This window comes from Vombatus ursinus, unplaced genomic scaffold (assembly GCF_900497805.2).
Source record: "Vombatus ursinus unplaced genomic scaffold, bare-nosed wombat genome assembly UNPS02014781.1, whole genome shotgun sequence".
NCBI lineage: Eukaryota > Metazoa > Chordata > Mammalia > Diprotodontia > Vombatidae > Vombatus > Vombatus ursinus.
Window position 1 is genome coordinate 14,097,083 of NW_020954559.1, and position 19,050 is coordinate 14,116,132.

The 19,050-nt window shown below is 35.6% G+C and overlaps 1 protein-coding gene across 1 annotated transcript in view; it reads right to left on the reverse strand.

Moving 5' to 3' along the window:
- LOC114046332 (PCI domain-containing protein 2) overlaps positions 1-19,050 on the reverse strand; it is a 37,272-nt gene that overhangs the window by 3,537 nt on the left and 14,685 nt on the right. Inside the window, exons 3-9 of the mRNA XM_027866638.1 lie at positions 15,541-15,614; positions 14,455-14,520; positions 13,220-13,261; positions 11,702-11,756; positions 10,316-10,419; positions 4,597-4,672; positions 4,219-4,360 (exon numbers count right to left, since the gene is read on the reverse strand). Of these exons, the coding sequence (XP_027722439.1) occupies positions 4,219-4,360; positions 4,597-4,672; positions 10,316-10,419; positions 11,702-11,756; positions 13,220-13,261; positions 14,455-14,520; positions 15,541-15,614 (559 nt within the window). The remainder of the gene's footprint in view (positions 1-4,218; positions 4,361-4,596; positions 4,673-10,315; positions 10,420-11,701; positions 11,757-13,219; positions 13,262-14,454; positions 14,521-15,540; positions 15,615-19,050) is intronic.

Below are 19,050 nucleotides of genomic sequence, written 5' to 3' on the forward strand. Positions count from 1 at the left end.
ACACACACTTTGAAAAAATGAATATGATAAAAAGAGACTATAGTCTTTGTAGAGGCTTCTGAAATGAACATACAGTCATGCAGGATAAAAATTGCATAGAGTAGCACTCGCTGCCCTCTGGAACAATTACAGAATTTACTGGATCATACTATTTCCTTTAAACCACATGACGACTTATAAGCAGACTCTTATTATTACAGATTTTCAAATACCACGAGCAAATGAACTCAACATAACTACAAAGTCTAATATAATGAATGAGGTGTCCATTAACATCTTCATTCCATTCCTGCATACCAATATTAAAAAAGGATTCTACTACGTGATTTAATATCATTTACAAATTAAAATTTGAAATAAGTCCTGCTAAAGGCAAAGGGTCTACTTTAAGATTTAAATAAATAACGTGGAGTGATTTTGTGAGTACTTGAATGTTTCTGTACTCTTCAAATTACTAAACTACTGGAAATAAGGTCAAGATTAGGTGATCCCTTTAACCTGACTTGGCTTTGATGTTGGACAAACCATAAATCATTCCACTTGCTACCAGATATTGGGGGAAATCTGAAGCACAGAAACTGGGTAGTATTATAGCATAGTATATATAGTCAACCTGAGTTGACACTTAAGATTCTTAAACCCTGTGCTCTTGAATACGGTAAATATTTTCTCCATGTCTACTAAGCATGAGCCTTTCTGTTGATTTCTAAAGTCTATAACTTGAAACCAATTCTTTTTCCCTCAGTACAAAACTCAAATTATAACCCAATGAAAATTTTTGTTAAATTGACAAAAATTGGTTTTACAGCTTAGGAACACTATTTTACTATGTGAGATATGCCTATAATATTTTAAGATTATCCTTTTAATTTAAATCATGTATCAATATTAAAGCTATGATGGCCTCAGATTCAACACAAAACACAGATATAGGAATATCTATATGGGATAATATTAACAAACTCACTTCTAGAAAATTAGATATCTTTTTTAAAGCTGAGCACCTGCTCAAAGGAAAAATATTAGTACACTAAATGTTAACTACAATAAGCTCAAAACAAGTTACTATGCAAATTCATAGCATTTAAAAAAAAAAACTATCCCAGTCATTTATTTTCCTAAGTTGCAGGCTTGGTTAAAGGAGAAACTGATCTGTATAGTCCTGTAAAATGAAATACAATTGCTAGCAGAATGCAGAGTTTTCACACTATTACCAAGTATTTGTAGCAGGTTCATTTCACAGATGATTGAAATATGATCTAAGTGATTTAACAGACGTGGTATATAGAACAATCTCACTACTATTGAAGAAAAATCCAAAAACAAATAAATAATGCTGAGAAAACTGATGATGCTAAGAGAGTATAAAATTTAAAAAATCTTATTAACAATTTTCTCAATGTTGGTTTAATGTTTCCTTTGAAACTAAAAACAGTAGAAAACTCTGCATATATATTAATCACTAACTAGAGAAAAAAGGCAGAAAGCTTGGTAACCAAGTACCATTGAATTTAATGGCTGTGAATTGAACTTTCAAGTTTAAATCAACAGACTATGTAACTATAAAATCACTTAACTTCTTCATATGTCAATTTTATCACCTAAAATAAAAGAATAACCACAGGTTTACAAATACAGTGTTTTCCAAGCATAAAAGTTATAGCTTATTTTAAGTATATTTACTTCCTCTAAAGCTGAACAGGTGGAAAACTGAAAGCAAATGTAATCAATGGGAGTTAACAAGCATTTTACAGTGCTTGTTACATGTCAGAAACCAGTACTAAAGGCTGATAATAGCTAGCAATGATAAGGCTACACACACACACATACACACACAAAGTGGATACATCATGCAATCTAGGGATCAATAAAAGGAACTCTGCTGTTTAACTTAGAGGAGCCAAGACTCTTTAGAAACATAACTGTCTTCTTCATGAAACTAAAGATCAGTCATACTCAAGAGGGATTAAATTTGTCTTACAGGTCTTCAAAAGGCAGAATGAAGAAAAATGGTGGATACTGAAAAATGTGCATTACTGGTTGACAGAAGGAAAAACTTCCTAACCTGGAGAGCTAGCTGAAGATGGAATGGGCTGGCTGGGGACAGAGTGGAGCGCTTATAACTTAAGATTTATAAGTGAAGCTTAGACGACCCTTTGTCAGGAATTTCTTGTTCAGGTTGGACTAGGAAAGTTCAAGGCTATTTGAGTGTCCTCAACACCCTCACACAACCTTTGCCAAGTCTTGCCGCTTCTATGGTCTCAGGGGGTGAGGGGTCCTTCACTTTTCCAAAGCTCCATCCGTGCCTTTGATCCTATCTTCTCCTATTTCCTTCAGGATCTCATAATCATCTCCCACATTTGATATTTCTCCTAGATCTACAAATCTGTTCAGGTCTCTCCTATTCTATAAAATCCTTCCCTTGACCCTGTTACCCCTTACAAGTACCATCCTATTTCTCCCCGCTTCACTGCCAAACTTCTATAAAAAGTAGTCTACACTTACTGCCTATAATTCTTTGCTATTCCCTCACGCCTCTACTTGCAATCTGGCTTCTATCCCACAACATTCCACTAAAAAAATGCTTTCTCCACAGACGTTAGAACTTCCCTATTGACAAGTCCATAGGAATTTAAGAGTTGGAAGGGACCTTAGACATCCTGGAATCATAGATTTAGAGTGGGAAGAAACCCTGTAGTTTATGTGGTCTATCCCACTTATTTTCTAGCTGAGGAACCTAAGGCACAGAGAGGTTAAATGATTTGCTCTGTAAGAGGCAGAGGCAGGATTTGAACCCATGGCCTCTGACCTCAAATTCAGTACTTTTCATTGAACCATGCTGCCTCTCAATCATCTACTACCACCCACCAATTTTAGAGATAAAGGAGGATAGTGATACCAAGGGAGGTGAAGTGACTTTTACTCAAGTTCAAACAAGTTTTAACTTGTTTGGTTATTTAACTTGTTCTGGTTATTTTAACCAGAAGGGCAAGCTCCTAATCTGAGTCTACCAATTTCAAACCCAATGCTCTTTCCACCACAATCCAATGGTTGTTTTCAGTTCTGATTCTGCTTAATCCCTTTGCTGCATCTAACACTAATGACCACCCTTTTTCTTCCCCCTGCCCTTCCTCCAGTGGATTCTATAACACTGCACTATCCTGGTTCTCCTCCCTTTCTGGTCATTCCTTTTGTCTTTTTAACTGCCTCCTTCCTCTTCTTCTCTTTCTCCCCCCCAAACATGAGCCAGGATCTATTCTTTCTTTTCTCTTTTTACACTTTCCATTAGCAACCACAATCCCATGACTTCAGTAATCATAGATCTAAAGATGTAGGGGACCACAAAAACCATCCAGCCAAATCTTTTTCTTTAATAGTTGAAGAATCTGAGGCCCAAAGAGCTTAAGTGATTTGCACAAGGTGGTACAGTTATTAAGTGCCAAAAGTAGAATCTGAACCAAAGTCCTCTGATATCGGAGCCAACACAGCACACCCATTCCATTGTACCATGATGATGCAGACCTAAACTGAATCGCTTCTATGCAGGTTAACTCCTAAATCTCTACCTCCAGTTCTGACCTTTTTCCCCTTAGCCCCAGTTGGGAATTTCTACATACCTACCTACCTACCTAGATACCTCAAATTGGACAGCCCATCCCATCAAACTCAGAAAGTCAAACCTGTCATGCTGCTCTTGCCCCAATCCCACCCCTTCTTTATTTCTGTTGATGGTGTTACTCTTCTATTTGTCACTCAGGCTCACAATTTAAGAATAATTTTTTATTCTTCCCTTTCCCTTGCCCCCATAACGTATCTGATCAACGGCCAGGTCTTATCAATTCTACGTGTGAAATCTCTCTTGCATCTGTGCTTTCCTTTCTAGCCCTATTGAGACCACCCTAGTTCAGGTATTCATTTCCTCTTCTCTGGATTATTATACAAATCTCCTAAAAGGCCTGCCTCTAGTCACTGTCTTCTCTAAGCTATCTGTCACACAGATGTTATGATCATCTTTTTGAGTAACAGATAAGATCATATCACTACCTTGCACAAAAGCCCAACTAGCTCGTAACTGTTCAGCAGTGGACCACTGTTGTCCTAACTGGAACTGAAATGTAGTAACTATAGAATGAGCTGAAGTTTTTTTTTTATTATGAAGCATGTTGTTTTCAATCCCTCTATCAATATCAATATCAATAACTTATTCTATTAGGATACCTTGCTTAAAATCACTGTCAAACATCGCCTTGCGACCAACATAGTACTTGTATGTAACTCTCTGTGCTGTGCTGTAGTCATCTTTCAGATTTGAGCTATCAATTGCTCTAATTAAGGGCTTACAAAGATGAAGTTTGTTGATCTGTAAAGAAGAGATTCAAGTTAGCACATAATATACAAAAATTAAATGTTAGATAAAATAGTACTATACTATCTCAGTAAGAATATTAAAACCATTCTATAAAATGAAAGTCATAAAACTTGCTACTTTCCTCAAGCAGGGTTAAGATAAATGTAGCATTCATGAGATAATCTTCCTAGAAAGAAAATGCACTTTATAAATACACATTATTATCAAGTATTAAACTAGAAACCTACCTTGAAATAAATTTTAAATAGTTGATTGACCAGAAATAGCATTCCCCATTTCTTAGAATCATCTATACCAGCACGACTGTTGCAAGAAAAAGAAGTGAAAATTTTGTCACTAATTAAAATGAGAAAAACAAACAATAAATCAAATAAGCTTTCAGAAAGAAAGTTGTAAGAGCCAAGGGCCCTTCACATGTCACTACTAAAATGGAAGCAGGAAAAAAAAAAAGTTATCTAATACATGACACTAAAAAGGCTGAGAATCAGGAATTGTAATCCTGATTTAACATCTCTTAGGTCAAGTTGTCTAACCTATTCTAAAAACAGTTTACAGCAATGTTATGCAAAGGCCTAATGGTGAAAAGCAGTTTGGAAAAACAGAAAAAGCTAAGATATGTCCTATTACATGAACATAAAACAAGGTTAAGATTGAACAATTTGAATTTAAATTAAACTAAGTTGCCCATTCCACTGTGCCCTTTACATCCCTTAACTCTATTGTCAACAAATATCCTTCCATCTTCAATTAAGCTCCACCTCTTCACTCTAAACAAAACCTTTTTCTCATCTGTGGACCTCACATCCCTTGAGACTGTCTCCACTGGAAGTCATTCTTCATAACTTAGCTATGAAAATTAGTGGACATACTACTTGTCTCCCCACTGACAATTCCAGACTATTCCTCTATCATTATCTCTTAATGATCTCTCTCTTTGAAGTTCCATGTAATTCATCTGTATTATCTGCTCCCCATATTTTTGTAGTTATATTCCAACCTCCAGATTATCCTTCCATTTTTTTCTAGTGACTTTCATACTTAGCTCAATGTCTTCCCCTCCACCCTCTTTCCCTACTACTGCATTCAGGGATTTCATTGTTAATACTAAAACCCCTTTCACTAACCAGACTACACAATTCTTCAACCTCTTCACCTTCACTGACCTTTCCTACTCCACTTCAGCCACAGACATCATCTCTCTGAAATGAGTCACCTCCAAGAACCAGGATTTCTACAATTCTTCTGACTATAACTTCCTATCTTTATCATTCTCAATGCCCTTGGCATGATCTTCAGTCTCCTGACCTCTGGATCTTCATGGCCAACCACTTGAATGTTTCACAAACTGCCGCTACAGAATCCCCCTTTCCCTGAACTTTCAGCCATTTCTGACCTGAAAATCCTCATCCTTATACTATTGTACAACCCTGTACTATTATAGTTAACTTTTCAAATATAGTTAACTTCTTGACCCTACCTTTTCAAATTACTTTGAATTGGTTAGGCGTGGTGGTGCATGCCAATGACCCCTTGACCCCTGCTACTGGGAAAGGCTGAGGCAGGGGAAGAGCTTGAGTTTGGGAGTTCAGAACTACAGTGGAATTAAAGCTGAGTGGGTGACCACACCGAGGCCAACCCCAATATGATGAGCCTTTGGGAGTGCAACACCTCTTGAATCTCTCTCTCAGTCTGTTGAGAGAAATTCACCACTCTGGTACAGGTCCTAATTACACCCATCTGCCTAACACCAATCACCACTTCACGGGTTTTCCTGGTCCAATTTAATGTTTGATTTCTCCTTTACACCAGGACTCCCTAAACTTTTTCCACTCGCAACCCCTTCACTCTTCTTAAACTATGGGTCACGATTCCATACTGTTTAAGAAGTGCCGCTTTACACCATTACAAGAATAATTTTTCTCATGTATATATCTGGTCACGTTACTGCCAGCAGCTCTCTCTTGCCTGAGTAAAATGGAAACTCCACCTGGCACCTAAGATTCTCTGCAATCTAGTACCATACTATCCTTCTGGCCTCATCTCATATTACTCACTCCCCTCTTTGTATTTTCACCACAGCAAAACTAGACTGCTTTTGGCCCCATGAACATGCAATGTGTTTTCTATTACTATGCCTTCACTCACACCATTTTTTATGTCTAACATGTCTTCCTTTCTCCACAGCTATTAAATACCTAGCCAATCTTTAGAGCACAATTCAAAAGCCAACTTCATTACAGACAGTCTTCCATAATTCCTTCCATTGATAACAATCTGCATCCTTACACACTTCACATCGCACTTTGTTTGTAGCTTTACAATGAATATCATATATAGCTATTGGGATGGGTGTCTAATCCCTCACTAGACCGTAGGCTCCTTGAGGACCATGTCTTACTGAAATGTTGTAACTTCTTACAGATCATAGCACAGTGCTCTGCACTTCTTTCCTGTACTGTAAATTCATATGAAGAAGTGCATACTTCTTTTCCCCTGATTCCTTAATGCCTTCATTATTAACCCAGTCTAGTATCTATAAACAAAGCAAAGAATAAAAACCACTTTCAGAAAATTTTTTAAAATTAACTAAAATTGTTTAAATAACTGTAATTAGAATAGAAATTAAGAATACTTAATTATTCATATGACTGCCTTTATCCTTTACTTTCACAAAGGAAAACTCTCTGTGTTTTAAAAACACCTTTATAGAATAAGCATGTACCTTTACAGAAGCTTTCTAGAATCACAGGACTTTAGAGCTTACAGGGACCATAGTAAAACCCTTTCATCTTATAGATAAGGAAACTATGTTCCAGGGAAATCAGTTGACTTTGCCAAGATCACACAGGGAAAGGAAGGAAAGGGAACAAGTATTTACTAAATACCTACTATGTGCCAGGCAGTGTTCTAAGCACTTCACAAGTATTATCTTATTTGATCCTCACAATCCTGTGAGGTAGATCGTATTACTACATATATTTTACAGCTGAAGACACTAAGGCAGATGGAAGTTAAGTGACTTGCCCAGGGTCATTCAGCTAGGAAGAATCTGAGGTTGGATTTGAACTCAAGTATTCCTGACTCCAGGCTCAGCACTCTTATCTACTGAGCAGTGGCAGTGCTCTAACTAGGACTCAGATTTCTTAATTCTTGGGACAATGTCATTATTTATATCAAACCCAGATTCTTTTCTTTCCAATATTTTAGTGAATGTTGGAAAGGAAGTGACATACTCCATTTAAAGTGGCAAAAACTTTAATTGATTTTGTACAAATTATCAAAAAGACATACATGCTAGCCCCTAAAACGTTAAGTATCTGAAAAACTAGTTTTAGACCAGTAAAGTCTGCCAATACAAAATATGAGGCATAGAAATTCGAACAAAATCTGTATATTTCTCCCTAATAATGAACCTTTGGCTGGTACCTTAGAGAACACAAATTCATTTGCAGAAGAGTACATGCACACCCATGCTTGGGGAGGCAAAGGTTAGACATCTACTTTACCGACTGGGAGCAAATAGGAAAGTTATCAAAATTTCAACTGAAGGAGAGTCTTTCCTGAATCTAGGAAGCATAACTGATTAGGAAGACTTTTTGGAAGACATTCAGATAGTTTCTCTTGTTCAATCATTTCAGTGGTGTCTGACTCTTTGTGACCCCATTTGAGGTTTTTTTATTGCAAAAATATTGGAGTAGTTTGCCATTTCTTTCTCCAGCTCATTTTATAGGTGAGGAAACTTAGGTAAAGAGGGTTACCTGACTTGTCCAGGGTCACCCAGCCAGTAAGTGTCTGAGGGCCAGATCTGAACTCAGGAAGTTGAGTCTTTCTGACATCAGGCTTAGCACTCTATCCACTGTGCCACCTAGCTGACCATTACCTGATTTTTCTTCCATTCATTCACTCACTCACTTGCCCACCCAAACTATGAGCATCACTATAGAGAGATTCAGGATCAGCTTCTGACATCCCCCTGTTGTATTCAAATAATTTCTTTTAATTTACAATTTTAGAGAAATTAGATATCAAGTCTGTCATGACTAACTCCTATAGACCATTTTTATTCATGCACTCATAACTATCTGCAAATCTAATTTACAAAATGTGCTGTCTGCACATTACGAAAGCTAAAGAACAGTTGGTATGAATAGGGACCACTAAAACGTTGAGGTGCGGTCCCTTCAGAAAACATCACCCAACTTTCTCCTCGGGGATCTGAAAGAATATGGAGTTGGTAGCAATGACTTCCCCCAAAAGCAGCAAATCAGAAAAAAATCTAATGGAGTGGTATTTATCACTTTTGTGCAATAACAGATTCTCAAGAATAGAAGAGTCCTGTTTCAGTAATTCACTGCATTAGGAGAAGCGTCCTTGAAGGATCTTTAATTACTATATATCAAGAGGGGAAACTTGCAGATTTCTTATTATTAATGTCTAAAGTAGCTAAGAAGAGCTATGAATAGATGACTCAGAGCAGGCAAATGACCAAGTGATCATAAAGAACTGGCCTCTAGAAGCGGTGCTATGAGAAAACCATGTAGGAATGGTGATTCTGATAGAGGGTAGAAATCAACTTACAGGAGCAGTCTATGCCAACAAAGTAGAATGGAAAGATCTGTAAGCCAAAGACTGCAACACTGGTAATCTTGGAGATAAGGAAGAGCTAAGTAATGAGGGAGTTAACTTAAAAGTGCTGACAGTGGTATCTGTTAGTAATAAAAGTTTATATCATGTTGTGACCAGCATACTCTAAAATGGGAAAAGTGCTGGGCTATCAGGTAGGATGGACTGTCTTGGGGACTCAAAATACAAGCATGACCTCTTTGACACAAAGGCACACACTTTAGCTCTTTAAGAATAACCATCCTACTTTTATGTTCTTCAATTTACTCTCAAGATAATTTATATTATTGTATGTAGTCATCAACCCCAATACCAGAATGCTAATGATGAAGCATGTTATCCACCTTCCTAATAGAGAGGCAATGTACTTAAGGTGTAGAATGAGACACATATTTTTATATATGGCCATTACTGGAATTCTTTTATTAGAAGAGCTAAAAAAAATTTTTTTTCCAGTTGTGGCGAGGGCAATAGAAGGGAAAGGGTCTATAATGATGGAAACAGGGAAGGAATAAGAAGGAAGAAGAGGGAAGGGAAAGAGGGGACGGGAAGGGAGAGAGAAGGGCTAACAAAGCATTTTGCTAAAATTCAAAGAGAATATAAGGCCAAAAGGAAACAAGACACGCAGGATAGCTCTTGAAAATTACATGTTATATTTATTATATGCTTAAAAAGAAAAGCAAGCTGTCCCCAGTAGTCACAGTTTAATGGGCAATACTTTTTATTCTACTTTGCATATAGAAACACTCATTTTCTTGGGTGTTAGATTCAGAATACAGAAATAGAATTCCTAACAAATAATTTGTATATTGTGTAAAACAAGTAGGGTAATAGTTATAAGACTTTTTTTTAACCTGTAGCACAGATGTTGCTTTGCTTCCTGAGTGTGCAAAGTAGATTATGAAAAGGGATTAAAAATGGGGATATGTAACAGCTATGTTCTAGTGTTTCTAGAAATTTTAATGCTTTAAAGTAGAATTTCATCTATTTTACCTGCTAATCTATAATTTTTCTTTGAAGACTTTGGGTATTTGCACAGAAATTAGGTTGATTAAAGTAAATGAAAAAATTGTGCAGATTAACAACCAACTCACTGGCTATTTCTCAGCACCACACAATAACATGATTAAACAACTCACAAATGACAACTACAACAAAGAATCCTTAGTGATTAGGATCTTACTAAATAGTAAACTCCTAAGGATATTTTGTCCTACTCATCTTGTATGCCCCCTCAATCCTAGCACAGTATTCTGCACATAGTAAGCATTCAACAGAGATTTAGTGAATTGAATTAAACATAAACTTCGACTCTTTACTTACGTATCACTGGCACAGACTCGAAAACAGCTCATCAATAATTCAGCTGCTTTTTCCAACATATCCCCAACTTTACTTCTCCCTTTCTTCACCAACTGTTGGTCAGCCTAACAGAATACAAAGTGTTCTGTTTTTTTTCTGGATTACTTTATAAGCTTAATAAATCTTCTGAATGACTGTGAAGTATAAAATATTTGACTTTAAAGCTAAAATACAAATTCATAATTATAGAATAAAATCTGAGAAGTTAGATGCTACTATATTTAAAGAATTTAAAAACAGAAAATTATCATTTTAAAAAAACTCTACATAAGACTCAACAGCATCCTGACTCTGCTAGGTAACATATTCCAATTTAACCAGTTTTACCTTCATAATAAATAATTTGAGAGGGAGCATGGTGAAGTGGATAGAGAGCCAGCATTGAAACCAGATCAAATCAAACAAGGGGCAAGTCAGACACATAACATCTCAGAATGAATCTTGGGCAATCAGCTGCAGAAAAGCTGTTGACCTACATTCATGGAAGAAGTTTCCACATCAGAGAGTTCTTCACATTGATGAAATCACAGGTCCAAATGGAAAAATAAATTATTCAAAATTTAACTAAGGAGTTACTTAAGTTCTTCCTCATATCAGTCAGTAAACAAGAATTTATTTACCATTTACTACGCACCAGGCACTCTGTTAAGTGATGGAAATACTAAGAAAAGAATGTAATACCCCTGTGTTGCATTTATGGCTTAGTCCTCAGTAAAGACAAAGGATGACTGAGTCACTACTATGGAATAACAACTTTTCATACGCTTAAAGGTCATAAATTGGGAAGTAAAAGGAAAGACTTCTTGCTTCTTTCCTTTTGTATTCTCTGACTATGCTGTCCTATGCCCAGCCACCAGGGAAGACATATCTGCATAGCCTAGCATTAGCTAATGTCTGGCTATACTCATACTAGAGAATGTTTTAGCTGTCACTTGAATCTACACTTTCTCACAGTACAATGGCTTAAAAGAGGGCTTATCTCCTGTAATGATAGAAAAACAAGAGCACCTCCTATAGAATCATTGGCAGAATAATGAAGCCCCTTTGGCAACTACATGGCAAGAATCACACATTTGTGGCTAGCTACATGCACAACTATACAACCTATCCACACAAATATCCCCTCAGAATCCTAGCACTTATTTACATATTTAATTATGGCCTTCAAAAAGTGTAGAATCAGTTAAGTTACTTCCTAAAGTTTTCTTCTCCACGCCAAATAATTCCAATTCTTGAAAATGTGGGAAAAAAGAAAATAAAATTATGCAGGAGCTAATAATAGATTTTAAATACTGAGTTTAAAGTTAACTAAGTAATCATAACATTCTATGTTTCACTGTTACTTACATTATTAGCAAAAATTCGAAGGTCAAGTGCTACAGCATACATAATAGGCAAAGCCCTACAGAAATAACAATAAAAAAGTTTTAAGTATTTAAAGTAATTTTCTCTTAAAACTTCCCAATAGGTCCACCTGCACTTTCATACATGATTTAGGCATATACTCGTCTGCTCAAAAATTTTCTACAGTGGTCCACCAAGAAAAGTTTAAACTACTGGCAATCAAGGTCTCCCACAACCTGATGCCACCCTACTTTTCTAATATTACTCTCTTTCACTTAATGAACTTAATCTCTATCTCCCAACATTCCCTGGATCCTCTAGGTCAGAGCTTCTTTAACTTTTTGGTGTTGTAAATGGATCCCATGGACAGTCTGGTAAAGCCTATGGACCCCTTCTCAGAATAATATTTTTAAATACATAAAATAAATTATCCAGAATTACAAAGAAAATCAATTACATTGAAATACAGCTACCAATATTTTTTTTTAAAGTTCACAGACCCTAGGCTAAGAACCCCTGCTCTAGGCCTTTTGTTTATCACACTCCTTATGCCTAAAATATCCTCCCATCTTTCTTCATCTGCTTAACTCCTACCTATCCTTTAAGGTCAACTCAAATGCCACCGTCACATGGGAATGTGTCAGTAACAATCTTCCCCTCCCATCATCATAATAATTAATAATGTTATCTACTGCTTTAAAGTTTGTGAAGGGCTTTACTTACATGATCTCATTTGATATACTGCACCTGCTTAAGGTACTGATGTATGTGTGTGTGTGTGTGTGTGTGTGCGCGCGCGCGCACACGTGTTTTTCATCCCCCCCATGAGCGGCAGGGATCACAGGTTATCTAACCTTTGCATCTTCTCCAGTGCCCAGCAAAATGTTTTGACCAGAGCAGAGGTTTACTGAATGACCTGTCACACAATACATCCCTACAAGCAAATCTTTTCAACCTGTTTCATCTATACAAAGTTTAAAATCAAAATTAGAGTCAAATATATTTGTCCACAAAAAAGAAATGAGTAAATACATTCCCTTCTTTGCAGAGATGAGGAAATACAATTGTTGAACAACACTGCATTGTCAGGAGTTGACACGCTGGTTAATTTTGGTGAACAGCTTTTTTTCTCACTTTTTTGTTACAAAAATATAGATGAGGGGCATAAAATGAAGGTAGGTAAAACAAAAGAGATCATAAAAAAATGTAAGCGTTGTCAAGATTTAAAACAGTTAAAGGATTTAAAGGAGAAAAAATAATATTCAATAAAGTTGGGGGGGAGGGGGAGAGGAGATAGCTGAAATAAAAGATTATTTACGAATAATATCAGCCCAAATTTTTTACATGGTACAGTCTTGATGACATGCCAATGAAACTACACAGAATAATGGAGTTCAAATTTTTTTTTACTCCAATCTTAGAAACTCACAAAGAAAATAGACATTTACAGCTTAAAGAAGCTTAAGATCCAAAAAATATTTGCTACTTAAAAATTTTTAACTGTTTTAGCAGACTACTTACCAGTTTTCTTCTTTGTGGGCTTGAAATGCTCGCAAGAAAGATGTATTATATTAAGGAAGATATGATATAGACTAAAACTCAAAATATGTCATATTTACAAAGACTATATAGAAATAGCATTTTAAAAAAGTCATTCATCTTTGCCATTTTCCAATTATGTTACTAATATCTTCAGAATTAATTTTTATAAACCAATATTCCAAGTTGCTAAATTTCAACAGATATAAATAGTTTAAAATAATTTTTCTTCCCAATTACTGCCCCAAAGTCCAGGAATATGCTGCTATATAACAACACTGCAAAACATGTAGTATACTTTCAAAAATTATATTTGGTTATCCCCAGCCTAGACAATCATATCATTATATTTATAATGGCAGTTATTCAGAAGCCTATGATGTAAAAGCTTATTTAATGGATCACAGAATTTTACAACTAGAAAATCTAAAACCCAGAGATAATAAAGTTCTCATTTCTTATGACTGTGTGTCAGATAGCAAAAGATTGAATAGACTATCTCTCTAGGACAGGAAACAAAAATTAGCACAATCAACAACCAGGGCTCTGGCTACAAGTCTATTAGCAAAGCTAATGACCTATTGGTGTGAAAAACTAAATATGCCTTAAGGTCATTTGTCACCATGAAAAATTAATGTGCTTTAAAAGCATAATTCCAAGACTCAGGCTCAACCAACTGATATAATTAAGGCATAAAGCTTTAAATTAAACAAATAACTGTCCTTTACCATAGAAACATTAACAAAATCCTTGATCACAATATGGCTCAATGTTCCATCCTATGACATAATTTTTATATGAATTCAAATACTTAAGCCAGACAACACTTCGAGCTTTTCCTGTGTACTTACATCTTGAAGTGATATACATCTTATTTTTCCTATGTCATACAATGCCTTGCTGCACACAGTAGGTATACAATGGCTACTGAATGAATTAAGAAGGAACTATAAGCTACCTATGAGAAGAACTATGTCATATTCATATTTATATTCTTCAATAGCTGGCATAGTGCCTTGGACTATATGTTATTATTTAATAAATGCTGAATTGAAAGGCTAAAATAAATTTTACTTCCTAATATTTTTCAATTCCTTTCCAATTAAAGGTATAGAAAACTCCTCCCAAGCTCCACATTCTTGAATCTGTAATTAAGCACTTTAGTTATTACATAATCAACCTATGGGGAGAAAAAGATATTAAAAAAAAAAAGATATTGAACTATCACAGTCTGGCATTTGTATGCTTCAATGAAATCATGGTTTCCCACTGCATAGGTACACCTATTATAAAGAAAAAAAAGTCTTAGAAAATTTATTCTTAGAAAAAATTCTTTAAACATATCTCCCACTTCTACCACAAAAGACCCTACCTTTGCACTGGTTTTTGAACGATAAGTGAAATGTTCCAAATTGAGCATTGGAAATGAGAGAAACAACTGTCTCAGAGGTGAGGCTGGATAGTGTTGGAATATGGTCCCACCCCTCACACAGGTTTGGAACTACTTTGTGAAAGCCCAGAAGTGGGGAGTCAGTTCTTCCTGGTGTGATGAGTGGCCCTCAGCTATGTTAATAGGGTTAAGGAGCTTTAAATAGATTTATGTCTAGGACAAGTAAGCCTTATCAAGTTTCATCATGCTATTTGAAAGTATGGAACTCCACCAAAATCTGAACAGTGTGTTGAAAACCAGTAGGAAGTGCTGGCTATCTCACTTCCAGAATGAAATCTCCCATTACCTTATTAGGCCTTTCTCTCTCACTTATTCAGTAACTCTATTTAGGCTTCCCAATTAAACACATCCTAGCTTTAGAATAGTTTGGCCAAATGGGTATTTAAGAAGTTAACAATAGTTATAAGAAGTTATATCCAAAATAATATTTACTTTGCTTCCATGCCTGTTTCCTCAGCAGTAAGGCAAGGAGACATTTCTACACAACAAGTTAATAGTGAAGCTAAAAATAGAATCATGAATGCATTTTCCTCGCACTCGAGTGAAAACATTAAATATAGTGCCTTCAGAAAGATTAAATGGTGTATTTTATTTTATACTACATATACATACAAAAATATAATTACCAACAAACTTAACTATAAAGGAAGGCTCAAGTTTCTTGAAATGGTGAAAAAAAATTTTTCAAAGCACTTATACATGTTAACCTTATAAACTTTTTATAGGCTATGTCATAGTAAAACCATCAAGATAGTTTTCTAATAATTTCAATACAAAAATCCAAAATAAAATCACCTAGTAAATTTAAGAATATTTAAGGGCCTCCCTTCCACCCACCACCAATTTACTCTACCTTAAATGAGCTGCAAACATTTCATCATATGGAGGTTCCAAAACTTGTTGACACTTCTCTTCTGGAGAGGGAAGCTGATTTATAGAAAAGGGAAGAGACTTTTAAGATTTAAAATGTCTGCACCAAAAGTGAAGGACATATGGAAAACATTTAAAACAGACCTTTTACAACAAAAGAAGTCATAATAGCAAAAATAAATAAATAAAATAAACAAACCACCGCAATAACTATATTTAACCTAGGTGTACAAAATACACTACATAGAACATAAACAATCAACAGAAACCCAAACATGTATTGTAATAGAGACCACAATGCTATTCTATAAAAGGGACCATTCTTCTTACCTAAACTTCTCAATATTTCCAATCCTGTTAACATCACTATCATCTCAATATCCCAGGCTGGAATATTTGATGTCATCTTTCATTTTTACCTTTCCCCTAAATCTCAACTGGTGTGTTACCAAGAATTGTGATTTTTTTCCATCAAAATGATTTTATTTTAGATACATGCCACTGCAAACTTACAAAGAAATTTGCAATATTTTTACCTTGATCAAGAATCAACATTGGCTCCCTACTGCATCGTATCTATGTGCATCTATCTACATTACTTACAAGGATTTCTAAATCTTGACTGGCTACATCCAATTTCATTTTCCCCTATTCCTCAGTGTGAACTTCTGGTCTATAGTCAAATCAGTATCCATGATGTCTTTTGCATTTAACATGCTAATTTCTATATTTCCCCAGTTTTGTTCATGTTGCTCTTGCAACATGTCTTCCCTACTCTTCTCCTGAGTAACTCCTACTTTATAAAGTCTAGCCCAAGTACCTTCAATAAACTTTCCCTCAACAATTTCAAACTTTGGTCTGAAGGTCTACCATTTAAGGCTAAATCACTTTCAAGTGAAGGTATGGGCACAAAGATCAGTTAAGAAATGCCTGGAGTTAGCACAGGAAGTTGATTAACAGGCCAGAAATGAAATGCAAAAGTTCTCAGCCTCCAACCAAAGAAATCTGGCACAAAAGTGACACAAACAGTAATAAAAAGTGACTGAATCATAGCTGCAAAACATTTTAAATATTACTAACGGTAATTTGACTTAATCTGACGAATTTTAAAAATGCTTAAAATAAACCAAGTATAAATTTTTTTTACCTTTTCATACTGAGTAGCATAACACACAAACTCAGACTGTGATTGTACAATAATAGCCAAATTCTAGAGCTCCCAGGTCAAGGAGAAAAAACTGCAAACAGCCAGAAAGAAACAATTCAAATATTGTGGAGGATTACACAAGACTTAACAGCTTCTACATTAAAGGATCAGAGGGCTTGGAATATGATATTCCGAAAGGCAAAGGAACAAGGATTACAACCAAGAATCATCTACCCAGAGAAACAGAGTATAATCCTTAAGGGGAAAAAATGGCCCTTCAATGAAATAGAGAACTTTTAAGCACTCCTAATGAAAAGACCAGAATTGAACAGAAAATCTGATTTTCAAAAAATAAAGAGAAGCATAAAAAGGTAAACAGAAAGAGAAAGCATAAGGGATCCAATAAGGTTAAACTGCTTACATTCCTACATGGGAAGATGATGCTTTTAATTCTTAAGAACTTTATCACTATCAGGGCAGTCAGAAGGTATATACACAGACAGAGGACAGGGATAATATCCAAAAGCAAACAAACAAACATAAAAAAATAAGGAGTGAGAAAGAGAATTGTACTGGGAAGAGGGAGGTAGAATGCAATAAATTATCCTACAAGAAGAGGTTCAGAAGAGCTACTACAGTGGCGGGAAAGATGGGGGAAGGTGGATGGGCAATGTTTGAACCTTAGTCTTATCAAAATTGGCTCAAAAAGGGCATAACTTACACACTCAGTTGGGTATAGAAATCTATCTTACCCTATAGGAAAGGAGAAGGGGAGAAGACTAAGAAGGAGGGCAGGAACTGACAAAAGGGAAGGCAGACTGGGGGCAGGTGGTGGTCAGAAGCAAAACACTTGTGAAGAGAGACAGGGTGAAGGGCAGGGGAGAGAGAGGTGGGGGGGGAGAGAGAGAGAGAGAGAAAGAAGGATAGATAGGGGAAAAATAAGATGGAGGGAAATACATAGTTAGTAATCTGAATGTGAATGGGATTAACTCTCCCATGAAATGGAAATAGATAGCACAGTGGATCAAAAACTAGAATCCTACAATATGTTGTTTACAAGAAACACACTTGAAACAGAGAGACACACACAGAGTAAAGATAAGGGGTTGGAGCAGAATCTATTATGCTTCAGCTGAAGTAAAAAAAAAAAAAAGCAGAGGTAGCAATCATGATCTCAGACAAAGCAAAACCAAAAACAAATCTAATTAAAAGAGATATGGAAGGAAACTACATCCTGCTAAAAGGTACCACAGACAATGAAGTAACAGCAACACTAAACATATATGTACCAAATGGTATAGCATGCAAATTTCTAAAGGAGAAATGAGTTATTGGAGGAAATAGTAAAACTATACTAGTGGGGAACCTCAAATCTTCCCTCTTGGAACTAGATAAATCTAACCACAAAATAAGCAAGAAATGGGACCAAGACAAACCCAGGATTATATGAACAAAATTACATATACATATAACGACAGAGCTAAGCAACTGGAAAAATATCAACTGCTACTGAGTAGGCCAAGCCAATGTAATAAAAATGACAATTCTAAATGAATTTCATTTTTTGGTGATGTTACTTGGTGTACATTAGTCTGTTTTTTTTTTTTTCAAATAAAGTATTCATAAAGTCTAAGTCTTCTGTGTAGTACACTGACCTATGGTCTTTTTGATTTCTTACTCCTAAGTTAGATTTTACAACCTATTTTTTGCTGTTCTCACCAATTTCTATCTTTACAATGAAGTATCATAATATCTGGTAATTTAATTTGAAGGGTTTTACTGAGTTCTTCACAGAATTTCTCTACTTCTTCGTCCTCTGCAAAATATATAAGTTCATAAAAGCTTCTATTATTTTCATTGTATTCTTTTTTTTTGCAAATAGTACAAGCACAATATGAAATAACCAAATTTTCCATGAAAAATGTCTTACTCCCTTGGGATGTACAATAAAAACCAGTTCCTGGGGGCTATCCTTTCCCTTAGGAACAACTTCTTTCTGTCTTCTTTCACGTATACCAAAAATATCAAGATGAATAAGACTCCATTTGATGAATAAGACCCATTGATCTTTCCACAATCTTACATTTCAAATACTAACAGGTGCACTAGTGTTTATAGATAGTGTGATTTTTAGGGCCTTCTCCATTTTCTGTCACACTGCTACCTTCACTGCAGAAATAGAAGGGGTTTCATCGGTTACGGTAGCCAAGAAACAGATCACCAATTGGTCAGTCTATCAGTCATGACCTATATGTACTTAAATAGGATAGTTCTTGGAAAACAGACAAAGTCTGCTGCTAGAAGAGTAGTCAATGTTTTGCCAGTATGGCAGGATCTGTCACACTT